We start from the raw sequence: 24,543 nt of genomic DNA, 5'->3' as shown, positions 1-24,543 counted from the left end.
TCTTTACCCCAGTCCTCATTCAAAACCCAAACTAAACTCTTGGAATCATTATTAATGATTAATATTATTTTTTAAAAGCAAAAAGAAATAGTCGAGGTGCCCGTTTCTGATTGGCTGATTTCTACATCAGGAGAGCTTGCGCCGGCCGTAGCACATTGTTTTGAAGAGAAGCACGCTCGAATAATAAAAAAAAAAAAAATTGATAGAATAACAGTGTAACTCGCGCTCGTTGGCCATCAACGTCATCGCCCTGTTTCCCATTCATAAAGCTACTTTAATACGAAATATGACAACGTAACATGCGTCTTTTCAAAAAAAAAAAAAAAAAGTGCGCCTGTCCCTTTAAGAGTTATGTAGCCGGGCTAGTCAATGTAGGACGAGCGACCGTGCGTGCGCGCTCCTGCCCGAGGTCCGGCTGCCGTCTTCATCATGGCCTCCACACCTCCGACTCCGCCGCAACAGAGGATGAAGCGATCAGCATACAACCCTTCCCTTCCCGACGCGGAGACGGACGCCAAGCCGAAACAGCGGCACCGGTAGAGGCGAGCCGCGCCGGGGAGAGCCGCGCCTCACAGCCAATGCCACCCCAGTCTCCCCCATGCCTTCGCTCAAAGCCAAGCACGGCTATTCAATAAAGGAGAGTGAGAACCCGGGCGGTGGCAGAAACATGTCAACAAACAGGGATTATTCCGTTAATCTATCGGTGCAGCAAGTGCTGAGTCTTTGGGTGCAAGGGACGACGTTGCAGCACTTTGCAGGTATGTATGCCAACCGACCGGACGAAAGGTGCCGTGCGTCCGCTATTCAGCACTGGACGCTCGAGTGTCATTCAAATTGGAATAAAGCGATGTAACGTGATATTTCACATGCTGAAAATGAATGACGGCTCTGGCAGACATGGCCAATTTTGTATTTTTATGACGTGGGTGCACCCTTATGATGTGTATCCCCCCCTCCCTTTGTCTAGCTTGCCATTAGCGAGGATTAAAAAAAAAATCGATATCTTTCATATTGTCATCTTCAAGGGTCTTTTATTGTGCTTGAATGCAAATGTTGTCAATGTTGTTTTATTTTCCCCGTACAAACCGGTTTCACCCAAATGAAACATTTATATTTTCATCTAACATCCATAAAAATATTTAAAACCAGACCCATCCATCCCAGCTGACTTTTTGGGTGCACCCCTTGAGTTGGGTCCACCTGCCAGTTTCATCCCACACCTTTTTTATTAGTGCTGGATTATAGTATGTATGCAGGGAATTATTATTATAATTTTTTTGTGTGTGAGCAGAAAATTCAAGGACAGTACATGTCATCATTTCCGATTGCCACCTTTTTTGAGTTGCTTGCTTTGCATCCTGTGTGTTGAGCAACGTGTCGAGCATGAGCGAAAAAAGAGGTAGTCGATGATGCTGAGTCAGCAGGAAGCCTTGAGCGCATGTAAAGCTGCGTGGAAAGCGCTGATGAGGAGGGTGTATATAGAATACTGCCCCCCCCCCCCCTCCCTCAAATCTGAATCCCCCTCATCCCCCAATACCAACCAGGTGATAAATGACCTACTGAGACATGAAATGGGGTCATGGTGAGAATGTATGTGTGGTAAACTGCACAATAGAAATAGACCTCACTAAGTTGCTAATATTTTGAAATGTAATTACTAATCCTCCCTGTGTTTTTTTTTGTGTGTGTACTTCCATGTCAGAAATGTGGTACTGGGTGTTCCTGTGGTGTCTTTTCTCCTCACTCTTCGTCCACGGGGTGATGGGGATGCTCATGTTCGTCATGCTGCAGCGCCACAAGCGGGGCCGTCTCATCGCCGTGGTGCTGGTCAGCGTGGGTTTCCTGGCCTCCCTTTCCGGAGGCGTCATCACCAGTAAGTTGTTGTTTCATGCATTATTTTTTTTTTTTTAAATGTGCTCAGCAGAATCCGTTCAGCCTGGGGATGACAGTTTGCTTACGTCAGCCACAGGTGGCGCTGACAAGGGCAAAGGCCTCATTAACCTTTTCGAGTGGGACCGCTAAAATGTTCACCCAATCGCTCTCTGTCACTGTTTCCAGCTCGGATCTTAAAATAGACAATATATTATTCATGGCAAGCAATAAAGAAGCGCTGACTGTCTGCACTGGATTTTTGTTGCCCCTCAGGCGCAGCGATAGCGGGCGTGTACCGCGTGGCAGGGAAGGACATGGCCCCGCTGGAGGCTTTGCTTCTAGGTGTGGGCCAAACCAGCCTCTCTGTCGTCATATCCTTCTCACGCATCCTGGCCACACTCTGAAATGAAGGTAATAAGTTGAAGGACACAGACTTAATGAATGGCAGCCAATCAGAGACTTGACCTCTTGACCTTTGGGGACTGGGTCCAAAAGTCTCAGTTGAGTTCCTGCCACATTTACAAGCGGGAACTCGGTTTCAGCACAAGCAGCGCCGGGCAGCGCTGCCATCCTCAGCTTCTGGACTGAAAGCCATGTTGGGGGGTAACTTTGTGCCGTCTGCTCTATATGAATGGGAATTTTTTTGAAAGCATCAAAATGGGTTCTTATTTCTAGAGTCCGCTTGAGAACAAAAGTCCAGCACTGACGACGCAACAAATGTTGAAAGCTATACAGTATTAATCGTCACTCGGAGATTCTCGTTATGATTCCTTTTCCGTACGCAACTTCAATGCTGCTTTATCCGTTTGCAGGAAAGAGAAGTGTGAGTTCAACAAATATGAAAACAAGTATCAGTGCCAAATATTGCTTGCGAGTGAATGTTTGGGAGCGTTGCTATTTGCTACACTTGTCTGCTCTCTATTATTATTATTATTATTTTTTTTTTTATACCCGTGTCCCTTAAGTTCTGAAGGTTTGATTTGACAAATCTGAACAAGCTAGCGCCGCACATTTGACTGTAGACCAGAAAGGGTCATTGTGATCTCACAACAAAGAAACATGAAAAAGAAAATCCCAAATTGAAGTTAGGCTGCTTCTTGAACACAAAAGTGGATTCAAGGTAAGATAAATGGACGCTAGCTTCTTCAAATGGACTCTTTAACTTTTGCATTTTGCACTGATTTTTACTCTTGCCTTGTTTTATGATGTAACTCTGGCGTGACACATTACACTGAAATGAGTGATAGCATTATTTTATTTTTATTATTTTGAAATGCTGTCAAGATGTGCTTGAATGATATTGTTTGTGGTCAAGTAGGCCATAAACAAGTTTGTGTCCCGGGATTAAAAAAAAGGCCCCAAATGTAAACAGCACATGACACCAAACCCCAAAATAGGAAGTAGAAGGGTATTTAACGCCAAAGTATTTATATGCTAGCTTTATTTCTTCCATCTCATTTTAGTGATGTAACTTTTTTTTATTTTATTGAATTGCTGCTTCAAGACTGGTCAGAAAATATCATGACTGCTTTGAGTCAGTTTTTTGTGTGCCTTTTTCAAGGTAAAATATCTATTCAGAGGGGTTATGTAACTGACACGCTCAACTACAGTACCATTTATGTCCACAAAAGGGCGTCATTGCACTGAATTAAAAACGCTGCAAATGACAATTTTCTTTGGAATAGTTTTTTGTTTGCTTGCCAACTATAAAACATTCGAAAGCCAACCCAAACTCTCAATTTAATATAACAATAGTTTTTTCAATACAAATTATTTCCCTCTTTTTGAGGGACCAATGCAAGTTTTTTTCCCACCATTTTTTATTTATTTGCAAATTTCCAGATTTTTAACGGTACTTTTGCAGCGTGTGTGATGGCTACCGACAATATTTAAGTGCTGTACTTTAATACAAAGAGGCTTTTAAATGGTCCCCTAAAGCAGTATTTTCCAGCCTTTGGAGCCAAGACAAATATTTGGCAGTAGATGAACATAGAAATATTATTTGCAGGAAAAACAAACAAATGAACAAAACGGCCCCTCACTCTTGTTACCCAGATGCCACATGACGTTTGGGATTGCTAACGTGTGAATGCACAATCTTAACAAGAGATAATGTTGTCAGAAAAACCACAGTGGCACTTGTTAATAATGTATCATATGTTAATTAATTCAAAAAAAAAAAGTTTTGTACCAGCCAAGCAGCTGATATTTATAACAATGGCTTATGTACAAATTGTTCCTTATAAATATCAGTTGAAATAAAAAAAAAATCTTTTGAGAATACAAAAGCATGTGGAATGGTGTTTTTTTTTTTTACACTTTTAATATGTGATTATTAGTACAGTGGTGCCCTCGAACCAGGCCTCGACCCCTTGGCACCCAATTTAGCTCTACGTGCCCACCCGCCACAAAGCAGGCCATTTTTAGACAAAACCAAATGTGCTTTGTCTTTGTCAGGCTAAAGGAAATTGGCTGTTTCTATTCAGTGGCATGAGTAAAAAAAAAATTAAAAAAAAGTACAATATGCGATCAACATTGTAATGACAGGCGGACGGGGCCACCCCATCCCCTCCCTAAACATTTTGATTACACCCCAGACTCCAAACACAATTCTCAAGCATGCACACAATTGTTTTGTAACTTTTGACATTTTGTTGCTATTCCAGCAGTGGGGTGAACTTTCTCAGACAGGATGTGATTTTTTTTGTGAAACTTTCCCAAGCAGGCATTTAGTTGCACCCAGACATGCCAAGCTTCCTCAAAGCGACGTGATGACTTTATAGCACGGCTGATGATTTGATAGAACAAAGGTCTCGAGTTTTTTTTTTTTTTTTCGTGTTATTTTACTCTTTAACCTGCCTTCCATTCAAACTAGTCTGGCGCTGATCTAATAATAAATGAGAAAAGTACATAAGTCATGAATAAGGATGCTCCTTTGCATATTCAAATTGAAAAGTAAAGAATCTAGACTTGATGCTGTCACCCTCGCCACTCGCTCCTATTGTCTTATTATTTCCGCCGCAGGAAATACTCAAGAGTTGAGCATGAGTGCAGACAAGGGGACTGCATGCCTGCTTTGTAAAAAAAAAACACCCCTTGGACAATGACTGGAAGCAAGCCAAGTCTTTTGAGCCAGCAGATCACTTTACATTATTGACCTTGCCTTTGTGTTTTGGACTTTGACTCAACATGTACAGTATATAAAGAGCAGACAACAGACAAACACTTCACCAGGCCCGGGCTCCATCGGAGACCCGGCCCGCTGTCAGATCAGCGCCGGCTGTCTGGGTCTGACTCTGATCTCTGTGTCTGAGTTTACTTTGGGAGAAAACCTCCATCCCGACCTCCCGGGCTGGAATGTCTTACACGTTTTCCCGCAGTGACAACAACACAATGAAATCTGAGTTAAGCCGGAGAGAGGCCATCAAATGAAGGCCAAACACAACTTCAATTGCTCCAAATTTAGATCAGACAATTTTAGGCTATTGAGATCTGATTGAGAGCTACAGCCGATATAAAAAGTCTACACCCCCCTAATTTAGATAAGTCAATTTTAGTCGATTGAGAATTTTCAATCGGATTGATAGCTACAGTGGATATAAAAAGTCTACACACCCTTAATCAAATGTCCTGGTGTATATCTGCTTATCAAAAATCTGGATCCTTCTTGAAAGTACAAGCTTTGTGCTGTCGTCCATTGTGTTACCTCAACACTCCCCGGCTTGTATAATTCTTTTGGTGTTCTCCACAAAGGCCACAAGAGAGCAGCATCTTCTCTCTTTGAATGAGGCTCCTGGTTGTCTACCTCAAGCGAGGAGCTCCACGGCAATTTAGCCTCCAGCAAGTATAGGATAGAAATACCATCACTCACTTTGACAGTCAATATCCACAGAAAGCAGGTGATGATCAATTCTAAATCGAGACATTAGTCACATATTCACCTGAGGTCCATAATCTGGAGATGGAAGTGGTAACTTGCTGATTTTCAAATCGATGTCAAGAGACACATTTGCATATTTCAAGCATTTATTTTCTGAGCTATTTTATTAGTTTTTTGACATTATTGTACAGTAGCGTATCGTGACAAACTAACAATGGCCTCTTTCCAGAAAAAGGAAAAAAGTGATACCTCTGGAATGTTAATGACAAATCCAAAATAAAAAAAAACACCCAGGCCTCCAGAAACCAGGAAACAAGGACCAGCTGATCCCTCTCCACAGAATGAGCTAGTTACTGGTGCCATGGGAAACTCAGCAATGACATTCATCTGTCTTTCACAGGTAATTATTTGTTCCTATTTGGACTTATTAATATTGATGACTCATGGATTTGTGCATTAAATGTTTATCTTTCTGATTGGCTTTTAGCTAGCAACAAAAAAAAAAAAAAAGCATTATCCAGGAAATGAAGCTCAGCTAAAACCTGCTTTTTTTTTTTTTTTGAGTCTCTAACTTTGATAAAAACGCTGGAGAAATCTTTGTTTCTGAAATGAATTGCTTTTTCCTTTGTTCCCCTCCCGGTGAAACGACACATCCATTTCCCTTTCAACAAATGAAAGTAGCACGATTCTGCGATAAGAATCATCGATCTTGGTCACAGAGGGTGGCGCAGACACATTTGAACATTGGAGTGATAAGAGCGGCCTCGTGTCAGAGCTCAGATAGCATCGTGTCGTATGCAGTGTGGATTGAGGACTACTTTTTTAAAAGTCACAGGTCCAAAGGATTTCCTCCTTTGTGCACTCTGCCGCACCCTTATGTAATATGTTTGTGTCAGTTGTAACTGTGAGGCGTCTGGGGCTTTCTTGATCCAGATGAGTTGTGATATATTTAAAAAAAAAAAAAAAAAAAAAAAAAGCTTCTCGTACATCAATAATAAATCCAGAGTGAACGCGTCAAAACCCGGCAGACTACACCGGAACAATTACATAATGCTTCGGCTAAATGCTACGGCCTTTTTTTAAAACGGCCGAGACAGTGACGGCTCTCCTGCAGAGCTGGCGCCCCCGATCTTGGCGTCCTTACCCTACCCGGGCCCTGACATTTTGATGGAGTGCACCGGGGTCTGTGGTGCTAACAAGCCACCGCTGAGACGTCGCCGCTCATTTGAGCACCGGCAGCCGTCCCGCGGCTTTCAGTGAACCGGGTGATGGATACGGGCACTTTCATCTCAGCCATTACTTTCAGCTTGCTGGCTGGTAATGGTGACCTTTCCCCAAATGTTGTCTAACACTTAGCTAAGTTGTAGCGAGTAAGAATGTGACAATGATGGCTGGCCGAGTCCACAGGTTGCTAAGAGCAAACAAGTGTAGTGTTATGTCATAAAAGTTCATACCGTTTTGGAAGTTTTTAAGATCACAGCACAAATTCAACTTTGCACACCAGGTGGAAAGTCGTGCTGCTTTTTTTTTTTCCCTTCCCATAGATATGATGTGTGTGGGTGGCAAGATAGTGGGGTAAAAATAAAGCGCAAACAGAATGAGTCACCCTTCCCTCAATCCCAGTCTGGTTATAAATAAATCCACGTCGAAACGCGCACATGCATACGCTTCCACACGCGTGGCTGACATTACATAAGCCTGCGTGGGAGGTGTGACGCCATGCATGTATAATTCATGGATGTGGGACTGAACTCAGGGGGGGAGGTCTTGTACCTCAGCGAGCCCCCAAACTCATCACGTATTGTTCTCGGTGGGATTTCCATCGCAATTTCGGAGAGTTCGTCTTGAGTGTTAAATCTGTTAGGTGGAGTGAGGTGACGGGTCGTTCAGAAATTACAAGATGGCAATTTTTTTTTTGGAGTGAAATTTCAATTGATTTCAAATTTGCATGAATGGATCCATGTAGGCGGTAGAGTGCTAAAAATCAGCTGAGATGTATTTTTGATGATCTACAATGTGTTCAAGAGAGTTGATATAGTAAATGACCCAATGTATTCAGAATCAATATTCAATCAAGAACTCTAAAATTCTAATCAGAACAATTCTATGGATTTTTTTGGGGGGAGCAGGTGCATTATTAGGTACAATATGTTTCCGTTTTGTCCACAAGGGGCGCTAAAGTATTTATAATTAATTCATTTGTTATTGATTTAAAGCAAAACAGCTCTATAGTGTCATAAAATCAAATGAAATAAAATGTTGCACAGCCCACTGAGACTATGCATCGGGTCCTGGAGACTTGCTTCTTCTGCAAGCTGGCCTCAGGTCTGTCTTGTCTCAGCCGCTGGCTGTGCACTGCCATGATATTCCCCAGAGCCTGAGCACACGGGGACAAGAGAATGTTATTAAGTGCTGCATGTAACTCATAAATCAGCTGATGGATGAAGCACCAGGGGAGCTGCTTCCGACTCCTCCTCTCCTCCCCGACTAATACGGTATTTTTCCAATAACCCCAGTGGTTTCTTTTTCTCTCTCTCTCTCTTTTCCCTCCTCCTTTTTTCTTTTTCCAGTTGAAGGTCTTAAAGTAGAAACAATGCAGCTGACGGGTTTTTTCCTTGTGTTCCCCCCCCCCTTCCCTGGAAATGTTTTCCAGGCATTTAAAGTATAAACAAGCAGAAAGACTTTTATGAAGACTTTACATTAAACGACTTAATGGTCTGTGGTTTAACTCAACGGACGCCTCATTAGGTACACCCCCACTCCAGAATATAACAGTAAGTGTGACTGGCTCTATATAATTATGCTATATTTGGAATCAGGCCTCTTCCTATTGATTGCAGCTAAAAATGCACATCGGATAATCGGATGAAACGTCAATGCAATCGATCACGATATATATAAAATCAATTTCCTTTTTGCGCCTTGCACTCATCTGAAAATGTCGTGCCAACAGGCTCTTGTCATATAAGCATTTTCCCTTATTAGCGAAACCAGGCCTTCCTAAGAGCAGGAATTTTCCTCCCTGTGGTCGCGTCACTGGAAATGTTGACACTAAGGCTGCTCCAAAAAAAAAAAAGACTCTTCTGCTTCAGGAGCCAGAATTCCAGTCTCCTCTTCCTCATCCTTCCTTCCCTCCTGTGATGACAATGATGATATATCATCAGTCATTCACCAAACGGCAAACATGTAAACTGTCGGCCATTTTTTTTATTTTTTAAATAGAATCATTTTTTTGTTTTGTTTTTGACCGTGACTCATCTGCCTCACAGTTCTCGGTTTGAAATTGTCTGGAGGTGTGAATCTGAGTGTGAATGGTTTGTTTAAAATTGCCCGGCTCCAGCTGGCCCGTGAACCTAATGAGGCCAAGCGCCATAGAAATGGAATGGGCTGATGTGGGTCAACTGGGGACATTCAAATAAAAGGACTACATTTTTTCCTAAAAGCAAAGTTTAAATGTCTGGAATCAAGCAATTGGGCTAAAACGGGATTACCTCAGCTCCAATTTTCCGAGTAATGCCGCATTTAAGGTTGGCATTGGAGGAAAAGTGATTTTCTTTGTGTTGGGCACTTGATTCTTCCATTTGGTGTAGTCAATAAACTTCTTCCATTTTTGCTCTACTTATTCAAGCGCCAATTGAGTTGCTTTTAAACCGGAGACTGTAATCTCATTTAAACCGACAAAAATGCATGAATTGGTAATAGCTTTTCTTTTAACTGCAATAATGGCAGCAATGTCATCACCCTTGACTTTTAAATCTTTTCCATCATTCTAGCATTTTTTTTATTCGATGTGAACACTTAGTAAGTTTTGACTTTCTTTTCTTTAAACCTCCCCAGTCATGTAATTGTGTGTGTTTGAGGGGGTCGACTTGGGGGGGAGGAGTCTCGAGTATTACCAAGGCAACAGTCTCAGTTATGTAACATCATATGATGTTGTGAAAACAAGGCATCATGCAACGTGTTCCCCACAGCATGGATGGAACAAAAAAAAAAAAAGGCTGTAATGCTTCATTGAGTTCAATTTGAATCTGCAATCAGTTTCAGTCTTGTCACAAATCCATAAGTGCCAAAGCCAGAAATATATATTTTAATCAACCCCCCCCCCCCACGCACATTATATATTGCACTCTTCTGTCCCCGTGCCGTGCTTTTTTTTTTTTTTTTCAGTACTGTAAATGATAAAACCATCTCCGCTATTGTGTGGGGGCGCGCAGATAGCATGAGGACGGGGAGGCAAAAACAAAACCCACATTTGTCCTCTGCGACAACTGCTGTCATTTTATTATCTTTGATTACATTTGAGGTCGACTCAAGTAGCGTCGTCATTGGCACGGCTCATTACAAAATCAGCATCCAGTACTTGTTCCAACACTTGCAAAATAAAAATAAAAAGTTTCTCCATTCAAATGAGCTATTTCAAGTCATGGTTGCTGAAGCAGGTGAGTCATAAAGTGCAAAGTGAGCCAAGAGTCCCACTCTGCAGTCTGCAGGAAGCCTGTAATGCGACAGTGGGTGGTTGTCACACAATCACTTATTAATGGTAATGCTTTACTGCGGTACTGTTGCGTTTGTATTTCTCACAATTTAAGACTACAAGAAATATCATGAAACAAAAAAAAAAATCAAATATCTGTTCCAATAAACAATAAATGATGAAGCTGAGGGACTAACGTGTAAAATCGATTTTTGATATTTACACCTATTTCGCAAGAGCCCATACTGTTGAGCAAAAAATAGTCTGACCTTTCGAGTTCTGTGATGAGCCAACTCGTGGTGGGGGGTATAAAGAAGGAGTATGGGCAGAGGATGAAAATAAAAACATTACGTCATGACGCCAAAAGGGGGGGGGGGGGGGGGAGGCACAGTGGTCCTGTGTTTGATCCTGGACTGGACTTTCTATTTGGGGATTTTGGGTGGATGAGGTAGACTTTCTTATTCCTGTCCTTGGTCTACTCCGTTAATTAGGAGTCTAAAATATCCATAGATGTTATTTATGTATCCTCGGACATGCAGTTCCCAAATCAGGAAAGGCTCCAGCTCACCCTTGACCCCAACAATATAGATAATAATGTTTATTAACAATTTGTGTCATATCTATCTTGTTTTATCTTATACAAATCCTCATGTTGACTTTAAAATGCAATCAATACCCAAATGTTGACTTGAAAATCCACATGAAAGGCCCAAGTTGGTTGTCATGCCTTTGCATATAGAAAGCAACAACTTGGACGGATTGCAGCTCATTTATTTTTGTTCCGTCAATAAAGCGCTATGACTGAACACTAGTGCTTGTTTGCAATCGACTGCATGCAATTTTCTCCAGGTAACGCTGACAAAAAGGCCCGCTGTTGTGTCCCTGCTGCGGGTTAGTGCATGGGAAAGCCCGGGCGGTGGTGGCGGAGGGGCACAACGTGACCTGACAACAAGGAACCTCCGGGAAAACCGTCAATCCTAAACTATGCACCGAGGAGAGAGAGGATGAGGCTCCGTCAAGGGGGTGTACGTATAACGACATGTCACTGTGGCTCCACGCGTGGACAATATACGCGTACTTTTATGGCTCATATATAACATTTATTCTGACTGTCTTGTACTTAAAACAGATAAGAACCATGAGCGAGTATTAGGTTCAGCGAGTGAGTTGAAGTCACGGGCGCTGCGGCCATCGCGAACCTCCCGCTGGCTGTGGAGGACACCCCGTGACTGGGAGGCGGAGAAGGGACCCCCGATGACGTCAGTGGGCCTGTCTGTTTCCTGCAATAGAAAGTGAGGGAGAAGGTGAAGGCAGAAATCCGGAGCTGAAGCACATTTTTCGTCGTTTTAAAGGTGCGTTACAATTGCCATTATTTTAACAACTCCCGTGAGTATCAATAAAGCAACTCGGATCGCGCTTGTTTATTTTCCCTGCGTGTGTCCCCCCCCCCCACCGCGAGAGACGCTGCACGGGTGGGTTTCTTACTCTCTCGTGTTACAGGTTGCTTTACTCTTTCAAAGCTGATTTCTATTGTGCTCTCGTCATGCGTGTGTCTGACATTAAAGTTCACTTGCAAGCTAAACTATTCATGATGTCCCGGACGGCACGACGAGTGCAATTGACTGGCGCGTGGTTGACCACGACAGTAACTTATTGTGCTTTATTTTTATTTATTTTTTTGCACTATGGTGTGAAAGATTTTTGTTATTTCCGCCCCTCAGTCGCTTGCTTGTGCAGGGTTGCCTATGCTGATATTGTGCATGCGTGTACGTGAGGTTTTGTTGTCTGAAGGGAAGTGTTCCATTTAGCTATTGCAGCGACAGCGAGGGGTTTTCCCTGGCTCCTCCTTCTCTTGCAGGGCGTTCACGTGTTGCAATGAAATGCGCGTTTTCCTCATGCATCGCGTTGGCTCGCCTCATCCCATTGCTGTATTTAGCAAAAAAAAAAAAAAAATCTCAAACAGTTTGACACAACTCCCCTCAAAACGTGCATCTCCAAATTGATACGCAACGCTCATTCATCGCAGTGCGCACAATTACACATGTCCTTATTTTACACAATGGCTCTGATGGATCCACGGGCGTGCGTGTTTAATTCCAGTCAGGTGCAAAAGCAGAAGCGTTCGGACATTTCAAACGTGATGGTGTTTTTCTCGGGTTAGCATCAGGGTGTTTCCTCAAACATCACGCACGCACGCACACGCACGAAGGGAGAGGGAGAAGGAGAGAGAAGAGGATAGTCTTGCAGATAGACAGGACATACTGACAGGCGTGCACGTCTCTCCCCGTCGTCGAACCTGCTGTGGAGAATTCCAAGTGTGCACCCAGGTGAGACGCTCGTCGTGTGGCAGGCAATGCATGGCGGTGGCACTTGGAAATAAACGTGGTTGTATGCGGGCAGATGATGCCAGCCAACAGTGCTGTTCTCGCTCATCCGATGATGTCATTGCTCTGGCGCCACATGTGTATGGAGAAAAAGCATCCACTTGTAGTAAGTGTTATGCAATAACGGCGCAGGGCAAACAAAGGATGGTTCTTAAAGCAATGATGCTCACTGCAACGTGCAAGGTGTTGATATGTCTCGCTTGGACTTGAGAAAGATGATGTAAGGGGAAAGAAAAGCAGCAATATGGCATTTATTGATCATATGTTACCTGCATTTTTAGCCTGGATTCATATTTTATTGCTATATACGGAACTTCCATCCCTAAATCTAAAGCTTACTATTATTATATAATATATTTCCCCAGTGGTTTTTAAGTTGCATGGCTTATCTATCCTATGAACTTAAAACATGGCCACACATGTGATGCTTGTCCTCCGAGTCACCCTGAGCATTCGTTGCAAGAGCACATAGAGCTTTTATTGTTTGCATCTTTCATCAGCGGAGGACAGCAACCCGCATGTCAATCAGGCTTTTTTTTTTTTTTTTTTTTTACTGAAAACTCCAAAGGGCAGGTTGCATCCGATGCAGATCCGAGGTGGTGTACTCACGCCTCCATGTGATCACAGAGGACCTCTGAGAAGCCAGGACACCTGTTTGAGGAAGAACCTCAATCAAGTGCTCTGTCCTAGACTAGCAAGTGACAGAATACAAGGCCAGCATAGTGCGGCTTTTTTGCTCAACTCATTTGAACCCGTGTGTGTGTTTTTTTGTTGCAGATGTATGCAGACGAGCACGCCGCATGTCGCAAGTCCTCCGACAGTAGCGCCAAGTTTTCCCAAGATGCATTTGTGAACTGAGGAGGAAAGATGCCGCGTACCAAGCAGAATAACCCCAAGAATCTAAAAGGTGGGAATGTCCCGAATGAGTCAGTTACTCTGTAAATTGTTCAAAAACAAATAGATGTAGATATTATTGTTCTCGAAGATGTATCAGATGATCAGACGAATCGGGTAATTCGGCGCTGGCCGATGGAGCATCTTGCCAGCCATTGGGTGAAAGAACTCGTGTGTTAGGTTGTGAACTGACAGATTCATGTGTCAACAGACGTTTGCCGTTCACAGATCTGGGAATTGGTAGCGTTGCATGCTGGGGTGTGAAAAAATGCCACGCTTGATCTGGACGGCAAATTTCCACGATGCCTCTGAGCACCTTTTGTTGATTTGAATCAGACACAATTATTTTTGCGGAGTGAAGCCGAGAAATTCTTTTTTTCCCCTCCTTCCCGCTGCTTTTTATTTAAAAAATCAGTCCATTAGAAGCCTTACCTTCATTCAGATGAAAACACAAATGGAAAGGCGTGCTGTCACATGCGTAAATGTGGAAAATGTCTTTTCTTGGAACCTCTCAGAACGCTTCTCACACTCCCCACCATCGCCATCACATGATTCTCGTCTCCAAGTTTGATGAACAAAGTGACCTTATTTTGACCAATACAACAACTGGCCTAAGAAGATCGCCATACAAAAAAGCACTCCTCTAAATGTTGTGAAATCACTTTTTTGAAGGAGGAGGCTAACTGGCGTAAAATAACAGTTTTTAAAAATTTATTATCATTAATATTTACAATTTTTATTATTATTTATTATTATTATTATCTATAATAGTTGATTTTTTTACATTTATTGATTGAATCTATTTTGTAATTATTTTTGCAAGGTAATGGCTAATTAGAACAATATTTTTTTTTGTCCCTGGTATTTATTGGTAAATCGTGGCCTCCCCGACTTTGAGCATACTGATGGTTGCATTACTACTGAGTGAGCACGCCAGTTCCTAGTTATAGGACAAGTCCTGCTGTGTCTGGCGGCTGGTAAGTGGTTTCAAAGACCACGGGGGACGCGATGGGCCAGACCACATAAATTTAAGTTGCACTTATATGAAACGTAATAGTCTTATGAAATCACTTTCCTATTGGAATCTATCTGCCGCAGGTCTGCATGACTGAGAAAGTTACGCAACAGTTGCTCTTTTCGTTTCCTTAGATAATAACCTTTGGCTGGTGTGTTTCAATTAATCAACAGGAAGTGAAATAATGACGCGATAGATGCGGCTGGGGAATTTCGGTGTCTGCCGTGGGAATGTTTGAATCGCTTTGCAGAATTTGGAAACCAGGATTGATTGGTAGAATTTGTGACCTGTGCACAATTGGCAGATTGGATGGAACGTTGTCAGTTGTTTTTTGATGAATCCTCTGGTTACTTTAGCTGAGCATTCTTGGCTCTATTTCGGACCGAATCATAATAAACGATCACATATTGTAAACACGGGCAAAGAGGGGGTGTCCGCTGAGTTTGACCGTGCATTCTTAGGTTCCTTTTTGTTTTCTTTCCTAAGGAAGGAAAATCCTAGTCACGGGCGACAAAGGAGTCTTTTACAATCAGTGGTGAGTTTAGCTGAACAATGCAAAGATGAACTGCAGGGAGTGATTCATATTTTTATTTGTTTGGATTTGTTTACATGGTAAACAATAGCAAGATTTTAGCGCTTCATGTGTTTTTTTTGTGTGGGTGCAATGAGTAATTTGAATGAAAACAAGCCAATACTATGAACTTTTTATACGATTTCCCACCAAATTTGCATTTGAGCATTTACAACAACTTTACAAGCCAAGAAGCAGATGTGGTAAAAACGTCCCTTTTTGCAGCAGCTCATTATTATTATCCGTGTATTTTTCCTTTATGACATACTTTGCGGGTAACAATGCAGAAATTTCGGAACTCCCGCACCCCCCCTCCCTCCCTTCTTGTGTTTACTTTTGTCAAACAGCTGGTCTCTAAGCAGCTCAAGCCAAACACCCAGTGGTTTCCCCCCCCCCCCCCCCCCCCCCGCCTTCAGACAGAATATCTTTCTTTCTTATTCTCTCTGTGGACATTAGCAGCAACACTTAGCTCATAGCTGGCAGGCAAACATTAAGTGGGTGAAATAAGTGTTTCCCAAAAATGAACACAACAAACACGCAAACCCTTTAACGAAATACCACTTAAAGTGACAAATTTGTACTGCTATTTTTTTTGTGTGTAATTTTCATGCAGATGGTGAAAACTCTGGAGAGTCACTTTTAGGGATGTGATTCTAAAAAAAAATAGCAGACACCTAGTTTGGTCACATTCTAACTTGAGCCTGTGACCCGAATGTGGTTCAGGTCAGCCTGGGTGGTCTGTCTTTTTCCAGACCTGCTGAAGTCTTGAATGCTTCTTTCATTCTGGAAAGTCAAAGTTAGAACATCTCTGTCATAAATGGTGGGCGAGGGAGGGGCAGGTGGATTTTGTTTATGATGGAGTAAGTTGACTTCAAATATCAGCTCTGTGGTGTTTGTCATACGCCTGTGCAATGTTTTTTTCTTTTTTTTTTTGCGTCCCTGAAAATCTACGCAGACTTTTTTTTGTTTTGTTTACGGAACGAACTGTGCATGCTCCGCTTTTTGTATGAAAAGTTTCTTCTGGTCTGGACTCAGCTTTAGCCTGCTGTGAAAGTGGAACGTGGAAATTATTCACCCCTGTAAAGCCCAAAGCAGACGCTGAGATTGCTTAAAAGTATACATGTCGATAAATAAATTGTGTTTTACTTCACTAATCTTATTCAAACCATAAATTCTTCGCAACAACAGTACAGGCCATAAGGTTCCGGCCGAGTAATTTTCCACAACTTTTGCTGTTAATGGTTAACTTTTTGCTGACCGTGGCGAAATAATCGGTTCAATCCACTCCAGTGGAAAGTCTGAGGTTGAACGCAACCCGTTTAAGGATTTCGAAATATTGTTATGATTGGAAATCATTACAAAATGTTTATCAAAGGGTGCAGGCAATTTTGAAAATGCCATTGTGAATTGTCATGCAAGTAAAAAAATAAGTCGATGACAAAAATGTTTTAATTTATATATTATACTCAACTATATTTATTTATTATTTGATTGTGTGTCAAAGGTCAACGGAAGAGAGACAAAGTCTGCGACAAATCAGGTCAATCAATGAAGTAAACAAACATTTGGCTTATGCAAACGCACTTAGCCAGGGAAGGGAAGGAGTTAACAGGCTGTCCTTGTTGAATGGATTTTTGACATGTTGTGTCATGCTCAGGCAGCCAAACCAGTGTTTCCGTACGGGCCCTTCAAATTACAGTGTGCGAATGCAGGACCATTCACACAAAGGGAAGTTCTCTCCCAGAGGCAGGAATAAACCTGAGTTTTGGCAACAGTAACTACAACAGACAGGCAGAAACTTGTTTGGGGAAGTCGGCTCCGAGCCGGACGTAGAAGCTCACAAAAGCTTTCACTTTGAGACGGGAGTTTCTGGAATTTACATGGCCAGATAGTACATGAAACTGAAAAAATGGAAGGCTGCTGCTCATATTGTGAAATGTGGCTTCATTTTTCCTCATTCTTATTCATGGAAGTGAACTCAATTATTATTTAACAGAACAGAAAACTTTCGCAAACACCTTTTTTTTTTCCAATCAATTGTGATTTTCAAATGGGAGTTGCCCGCTATTCACAATTAAGGTGACTGCGCCTCCCTAACCCAAGGCGAGATCCGGTTTTGAGGAAACTAATTCGTCACGTAACTACTTGGCACATATTTTGAACAGCTGAGCAAATTTTCATTCTTTTTAGTTTGAGTCACAATTTGTGATCAACAAGTTATACACAATTGAAACTATACTAACAAATATATGTACATTAAAAAATCATTCCTGATGTGTTCCCAGTGTGTGATAAATTGCGCCGCATTGCCAAGTGTGAAAACTGAATCTTTTTTTTTCAGCATTATTCAAGAAGAGCGAGTTTGTTCTCTCAGGCATGAATGCAGTGAGGTGACCTGTCAGGTCAGTGTGTGTGTTGTGTTTGTGTGTGTTGTGTGTGTCCTTGGCTTCCTCGCGAGTGAGTAACAAAGCATTGCGGCCCAGTCAGTCAAATTATTCGGCTTAAACTTTTCAAAGTGAAGCATTAGTGAAGGGCTCAAGGCGAGCCGAATCAAATTGGAGCTAACGAACGGTGACCTTCTCATTCTTATTAGTCCCGTATGCACACGCACGACCCTCCTCCCTCCCCAGGTGAGCTGCTCCCGCCCGGGGAGCCACTTCCTGGAAACTGGAGCCGCCGCATTGATGTTGGCAACTCGCAAAGGTGAGCGCCGGCGTAGGAGTTGGAAATGATGAGGGGAAAATGGAGTTGGGAGCCAAACAGGATTTGTCCGCGCTGACGTCAGCAAAGAGGCTGAGTGTAGCGGAAGAAAATCTCCCCGCGGTGCCTTGCCGGGACTGGATGTCACATTATTTGGAAACGTGTGCGTGACACATTTAAGGGGTCATACTTCAGAGAAATACCTACACAAAAACTTTCTCTGTTAGATTGATGCTGCTGAATCCAAGGTTGGAGAAAGGAGGGAGTAGGGGGGGGGGGATCTTTTTTTTCTGATTGAGGGGAAAAAGTGAGGTGAGCTGGCTAGAGGTAAACAAAAACAAAAAAAAAGTTTCCAAAATAAATAGAGCAGTAAAGCTAGCGCCGGAAACCCTTAAAAGGGTGATTGTGTGGGTGCTTGTGTGTGTGTGGGTGCTTGTGTGTGTGTGTGTGTGTGTGTGTGTGTGTGTGTGTGTCGAGCTGGCATTGCTTAATGGCTTGCACAAGCAAAGCCCAATGAAGGGGGTTGCTAGGGAAACAGAGCAGCATGAGTCTCGGGCTGCAGGTGCTGTTCCTTGTGTCCTACTGCTGGAACCTCCTACGAGTAGAAGAGGGGGGGGGGGGGCGGTTTAAAAGATGCGTTATGAGGAAAAGTGCAATGAGATGAAATGATTTCTCGGGACGTGTAGGAATTATGTGGCACAAATATGTGGTGAATATTTCAGCGCCATCGCACTGCCGGAAATTTCACACTGGCTCGGTCGGCGATGTGCTGCGGCAAGAGACCAAAGCCGACTCGCGCTGTCAGGCAATTTTCGGAGACAACAACAATACTGTCAATTGAAGACGCTGTGGCTGGCACAGAGTGGCACAATTGAGGTCTGGGCTGTTCTGTAACAATTGCTGGATGTTAGTTTAGATGAGACAGACCTTGAGTCAAAAGACATTGGTGTTGTGTTACTAAATGTTGGAGGGGGGGGGGGGGGTACAGTTGCCGAGTGATGCCTTTAAGGTCAGGTTGTAGGACTGGATTTATCAACACTGACACTTGCTTTGTCTTTGACGATGACGTCGTCTTTGCAAGCAGTAGCCAATCAAAGCCGCTTCAGAGTCAACTTTCAAGCCGTATTGTGTGAAGGCACTCGTTTGGAGACATTTAAAGAAGGTTAGGAGCACAACAAGTCATTTGAAATGATTACAGAAAATTGCAGCTGGGAAAGTGTGTTTGTTTTTGTTGACATGAAAAAAATGTTGGGATAATAGCTGTTTATGCTGCTACCACTAACATCTTGTTTGCTATTTACGACGGCTGCAATTATGTTATCGTAGAAATTTGCTTCCATGTGGAATAACTCCTCTACATTTTGATTGACTACTTTTTGCTCTTACATGTATCAGAAAGCTGCATCTTAAAAAAAAAAAAATGTTGAAGCCCCCGCATGTTCATTCACAAAATCTTTCCTGCGATCGTTTCCTCTCTCTTTGTGTAGGCTCGCTGCCATCAGAAGGAAATCTGTTGTTTTGTCTGTGCGATTGGCGTGTTATTGACTGAGCGAGGAGGCGGAGGTGTGGGATGTGCCGTCAAGGGTCACTCATAGAAAATGATTGGAGGGGTGCTCAGATCTAGTTGGACCACTGGAAGCCCCCCCCCCCTAGAACTCATAGCAAAGCGGGGTCAGTGAGGTTGGGTCAATATTTTAACGTAGGGTCAAGAGGTGCAGTCGTCACCTCTGCCATTCACGAGCGGCGACCAGTCAGGTGGGCCAACATCGTGAATTGTTTGATGAAGTCTTTACGATGGGAAACTTGCGCCCTTTGCGGGATCGCACCAAGTAATGGTAATCTTTCGCCATCACCAATTGAACTTATCTCAAGTCATATTTTCGGCACGTTGACGTGGCGGAGCTTCTGTGTCAAGAGAAATGCCTCCCACCGCTGTCAACAGCCAAGAAAAGCAACCAAAAAAAAAAAAAAAGCACATGCGAGGGAGAGAAAGGTGGGTGGGTGGATGGCAGGGATGCAACGTCAAAGGCGTAACGGAGTAGGCGAATGATGTCAGATGCAAAGACTGTTTTTAACTGGCAACTGATAACACCTATTATCTCGGAAAGCCGGACTTGGCATTACGTTTTTTGTTTTCCCAATTATTTTGTTCTAATCGTTTTGACAACGGTACACGAAACAGAAAAACGAGATGAATGTCAACAGGTTAAAATGAAAGAAGAAAGGGGGCAGGTGGGGGTGGGGGCTTGGGCGAAGGGGTTGCCCGCCTGCTGGCAAGGCTAAGTCCCATTGCATAACATTGGTCATCTCTTCCTTTAGCTGCTGTTTCCATGGAGAGAGAGAGATGGTACAAATGAGAGGAGAAAGCTCTTGGGGAATTAATCTCTTCTGACTCCTCGTTTTAGAAAAACCAAACAAAACAAAACACCCCTGCACACCTAAAAGTTGTTTGTAAATTATATGAAGAGCTGCTCCCATTGGCCATGTTATTGAACCAAAACAACTACTTGCACTTGATGAAGAGAACTTCCCAGACATACTGCAGCAATTAAACTTTTAATAAAGACACAAAATATGCCAGCTCAGATTTAGGTTGACAACTCTCAGTATGATCGCCATGACGGGATTCTTGGAAAACACATCAGTGCTTGTAAACAAACTAGTTATGTTGTAGATGACACTTGAAACCCGTCCCACAGTTTCATGTACAGTAGCTATAAAAAGTCTACACACCCATATTCACATGCCAAGTTTTGGTAATGTTGATGAGAAGAAAACTGGTTTGATGACAACATTGGAGGAGCTGCAGGAACTTCTAGCATGTAATGGAAATTTTTCACACGTGACAACAATCGGCTATCTTCCTCTCGTGTCTTGCATGAGGATTGTGAATCTGAAATTGTCGGAAAAGCTAAATTTATTTGTCAAGTTCTTTTTTTTATGCATTTGCACAGCAGTGTGCAGCCGTTTTATATCCACTGCATATTTAATGTTTCAAAACCTTCCCGTTATATAAATCACTGTCCTGTGTTGATGTGGAGGCGGTCCATTACACCCTCCCACTCTCTGTCTGACTCTTTGGATAATTTGTCTTTCAATTTCTTCCTCTAATTCTTTCTTGGATTAGTCCTAAATGTGCTCATTGCGGCGGACCCCCAACATTCGCTTGCCTGACACAAGAGGGATCAATGGATGGGTATTTATAGCTTTTGCCAGGGCATGGGAGGTTGTGGGCAACAAGTAGGTTAGTGGCTAATCTGATGTTGACAGTGGCTGAGAGCGACTTATTCATATAGAGAAATTGGATTTTATTTTTAGAGCCTCCGTAGTGCGAGGCAGCATCGCTTAGCTTGGGGAAGTCTGCATATAGGCAGGCAGGGCTTTCCCTCATTTTTGGGAAGTGATTTAAAAAAAAAAAAAAAAAAAGGAGGGGGGTGAGGAGGAACACAAAGGCGGACAAGCAGGCAGGCAGGGAGGAGAACCAAGTGTGGTTGCTATACTGACAGTCGGCAGAGGTGAGGAGTGCTCAGACACACACACAGCTGCGTATTTGTGTCTTTGCCTTTTGTGGCAGACGCCATCCAGACGCTCAGCTCTTGTGGCATTTTAGCTCCCGCTCTTCTCGAGTTTCTTTTTTTTTTCTTGTAATTTATCCATACCGGCTGGAAGACGGAGCGGGCCCGGTCGGGAATGTCAGAAATTATCGGTCCAGGAAGTTGTCAGGAATGTCAGGTGCTTGCCCGGTGAGCCCGTTTTAAGTCTGGGAAGGGAAGCCGGCCGGCTGGCAGTCGGTCGCGGTCGAAGAAAGGACGAGACTTCTTTGCTTCGCTTTACAGGTATGGTGGGGAACTTTTGCATGTGTCTTATCATCCTTTTTTTTTGTTGACCTTTTCTATCTGTGTGACCACAGTTTTTCAAACTTTATCTGCAGCATCACAGTTATTTAGTTGCTCGTCATTTTGCAGAAATGTTGTCATTGATGTCAATTGTTTTTTTTCTTGTTTTCTTTTGCAGTATGTTAGTGACTTTATTGTGCTAGTTGTAGTTGGTCTGTAGTTTTCTATTTTGTAATTGCTGTAATTCACTATAAATGAGCGTTGTTGGCATCACTTATTCATTTCACTTCATTTTGAATATTTTGAGTCAAAACAGGGAATATAAAAGTATACCCTAAAATGTCAAAGTTTTGGAAGCGTCTTCAAAATTACAACATAGGCCAGACAGGAAATGACCCCCCTCCTTGCTCGTCCTTCCTCTCGCCTCATCTCACCCCCTCGGTGCAGTCATAATGTCAGTGACGGACGGCTATGGCCGCTCGCTAACCCACTTCAGTCTCGACGGCGTGTTCCCCGTTCCAGGCCCGGCCCAGGCCCGGCCCGGCCGGCAGCTGCAGCTGATGCACGGCGTGAGCGTGAGGACGGGATAAGCCTGTGCGCTGCAGCGGCTGGACCTGAGCTGTCAGCGTTACGCAACAGCTCGGTCCAGAGATAGAGCAGATCTGAACTTATTAATATCAATGTATGATTTGATGGTTGACAGCATCCAATTGTATTTTGTTTGCATTTTTGAGACATTTATTGTTAATCAATATTGCAACTTGTATTAATTAGCGATTGATGCTGGTTGCTAAATTGCCATGTAAACAAAAGATGTTATTGGATTTCCCCAAATTGTGAACTAATTAGCCAAAGGTCAAAGATGCATATCAGAATATCTGATGTGAGGGAGCTCGAGGAGAAGAATGCAACAAGGTGGCAAATGAAGTTTTATGAACATGAGCGAAGGAGTGGGAGGGAAATGAAGACAGCGAGGGAACGCCGTGTGTCTCTCTCTCTGCGCCGTTATGTAACGTTACCTCGTGCCCACTGGCAATGGTTTGCTGCGGCGAGTGGCGCGGAGGTGGGCGCTAACTTTATCACTGAGGTACCCAAGATGGAGCATAGCAAAGGTCAAACTTGGCTTTTTTTTTTTTTTGACCTCGACTTGGGCCGGCCAATGTGAAATTTAGGTGAGATTTCAAACGCATGGATGAAATGAGCTAGCAAATTAGATGGTGCTTGTGTGATGGCGTCCCCCGGGACTTAAACCAGCGGGAGCCTTCGAGCGGCTCCAGAAAAACCTGGCGGGAGTCTGTTGAACCGCCTGCGGGTCTCTGCAGACAGGATGACAGCAACATTGTCATGACACATAGGATGGGGGTGAAGGCGAGCCCACTAACCATATATGGCAAAAAAAAAACAAAAAAAAAAACAACACCATCGGCTCCCCTCTTTAGTCTTTTGCAAAACTTCAAACGGACAATACCGTTTTGAAACGAAGATCTGTCGATCCATATGTTCCCGAAAATATTTTCTCTCTACTTGATTGTAACCGGGGTAAAAAAAATAGTGATGTAATCGTGATGTCATCGGAGTCGTTGAGCTATAATCGGTAACATTAACCTATGTTCTAAATCGAGGGAGTTAATGCATAACAGAAGGATGAAGTATGCCGTTCCGTGGAGGATTTTCCCTTTATGGCAGTTTTTGCTTCTCTCGTTGAAGCCATACGAATTAAGTCATACTAATTTAAATAATACACATCATGGTCGAATCTAACTCAAATGTTATTTCAGTGGAGTAAAGAAGGAAAAAAAAATGGCTTCAATTAAATCGTAGCATTCCAACATATTTCCTTGTGCCACACTCGTAGTCACGGTAACAACTTTGATTAACATCTTCGCTCTTTCCCCCCCCCCGAGGGCGGTTAGCAGGTGGCGGCTGATGGACCAAAGTTTGATGGTTGAGAGAGTCTCATTTTGTAATCTAAACATTGGAGAGGAGGAGGAGGAGGTGGTGAAGCCAAGATGCAGGAGATGAACCTGAGCAGGATCTGACGTCTGTGTTGTAACTTGATCAATGACCTCACAACATTTAGATCCTTATTTCCTGCGTAGCCTCATTACCTTGTCTTATTCTCACCGCCTCTGAGCCTCATAAGCCCCCGATCTAATTAAGAGTTCTCTCGGCATAGCTGAAATAGTCCCTTTCTTCCATTGCGAAGATGGCACCGCGATTAGATTTTGAGCTCAGAGTGTGTCTGTCAAAATTGTTTTGAGTCGAATCGTACGCCGTTACGTCAAGACCTCGGAATTGCACGTCTGTCAATGACAAATTACCGTCATCAACTGCTGGATTGGGGTTGCGCTTTGAGATTTCAGTTTGGAGGAAATTCAAACTCGGATCCAATTGATAAATGAGATCCATTAGTTGTTTTGTTTTTTTCTTTCAAAGTATGCAAAAAAAAATGTTCTTGTAGGATTGTTTTCTAGCTGTATGGCTTGACATGGACAGAATAATGCAGAAAATGTTTTTTATGCTAAGGTCTGAGTCACCGTTTGTTTGTACTTTCTATTTGCCAACAAAAACTTTTATGTTCTTGGCTTTGACCAACATAATTACAGAGCAAAATTTTGCTCCATACATTTTTTTTTCCCCCCTTAACATTGATTTCCTAGCAATGATGCAGCAAAAACACCCATGTTGTTTTGACGCTGGCCTGACAAAAGTTTTTGTGAACTTCTTCTACGGGCCCGCTTGTGAAAGCCGCACATTTCACATAATGACTAATCCGAAAATAAAGCGAAGGGTTCTTCCTCTTTTTTTAGAATTCGCTCAGCATAGTTGTGAGAGTTCAACCGGAGAGGTCAGTGACTGACTCGGCCTCAAACTAATGGCCCAACCAAGTGATCAGATCGGTGAATAGATCCAAATT

At 43.0% G+C, this 24,543-nt stretch overlaps 2 protein-coding genes across 3 annotated transcripts in view; both read left to right on the top strand.

Moving 5' to 3' along the window:
• The first annotated feature begins 354 nt into the window (after positions 1–354).
• Positions 355–4,145, top strand: tmem170b (transmembrane protein 170B). The gene is made up of 3 exons (XM_085900524.1): positions 355–758; positions 1,703–1,873; positions 2,146–4,145. Exons 1-3 carry the CDS (start codon positions 599–601, stop codon positions 2,274–2,276), a joined length of 462 nt encoding a protein of 153 aa, XP_085756650.1. The 5' UTR covers positions 355–598; the 3' UTR covers positions 2,277–4,145.
• A 1,498-nt stretch (positions 4,146–5,643) lies between these two features.
• Positions 5,644–24,543, top strand: part of hivep1 (HIVEP zinc finger 1) — a 33,916-nt gene continuing 15,016 nt past the window's right edge. Inside the window, exons 1-5 of one of the 2 annotated variants that reach the window (XM_085900522.1) lie at positions 5,644–5,771; positions 5,982–6,152; positions 11,076–11,251; positions 11,356–11,578; positions 13,388–13,517. In XM_085900522.1, the coding sequence (XP_085756648.1) occupies positions 13,478–13,517 (40 nt within the window). In that variant the 5' untranslated portion in view covers positions 5,644–5,771; positions 5,982–6,152; positions 11,076–11,251; positions 11,356–11,578; positions 13,388–13,477. Of the gene's footprint in view, positions 5,772–5,981; positions 6,153–11,075; positions 11,252–11,355; positions 11,579–12,141; positions 12,554–13,387; positions 13,518–24,543 lie in introns of those variants that run through there. The other variant, XM_085900523.1, reaches the window with a different exon arrangement.

Source organism: Syngnathus leptorhynchus, chromosome 20, assembly GCF_054491065.1.
Source record: "Syngnathus leptorhynchus isolate UIUO chromosome 20, UIUO_Slep, whole genome shotgun sequence".
Lineage (NCBI taxonomy): Eukaryota > Metazoa > Chordata > Actinopteri > Syngnathiformes > Syngnathidae > Syngnathus > Syngnathus leptorhynchus.
The sequence above is the reverse complement of the archived record's forward strand: the minus strand, read 5'-3'. Positions and strand labels throughout refer to the sequence as shown.

Excerpts from the sequence above, each read along its gene's own strand:
- tmem170b (XM_085900524.1), top strand. The coding sequence starts at position 599 with ATGCCTTCGCTCAAAGCCAAGCACGGCTATTCAATAAAGGAGAGTGAG. Across the intron at positions 759-1,702 it reads GACGTTGCAGCACTTTGCAG|AAATGTGGTACTGGGTGTTC; the intron begins GTATGTATGCCA and ends CTTCCATGTCAG. Across the intron at positions 1,874-2,145 it reads TTCCGGAGGCGTCATCACCA|GCGCAGCGATAGCGGGCGTG; the intron begins GTAAGTTGTTGT and ends GTTGCCCCTCAG.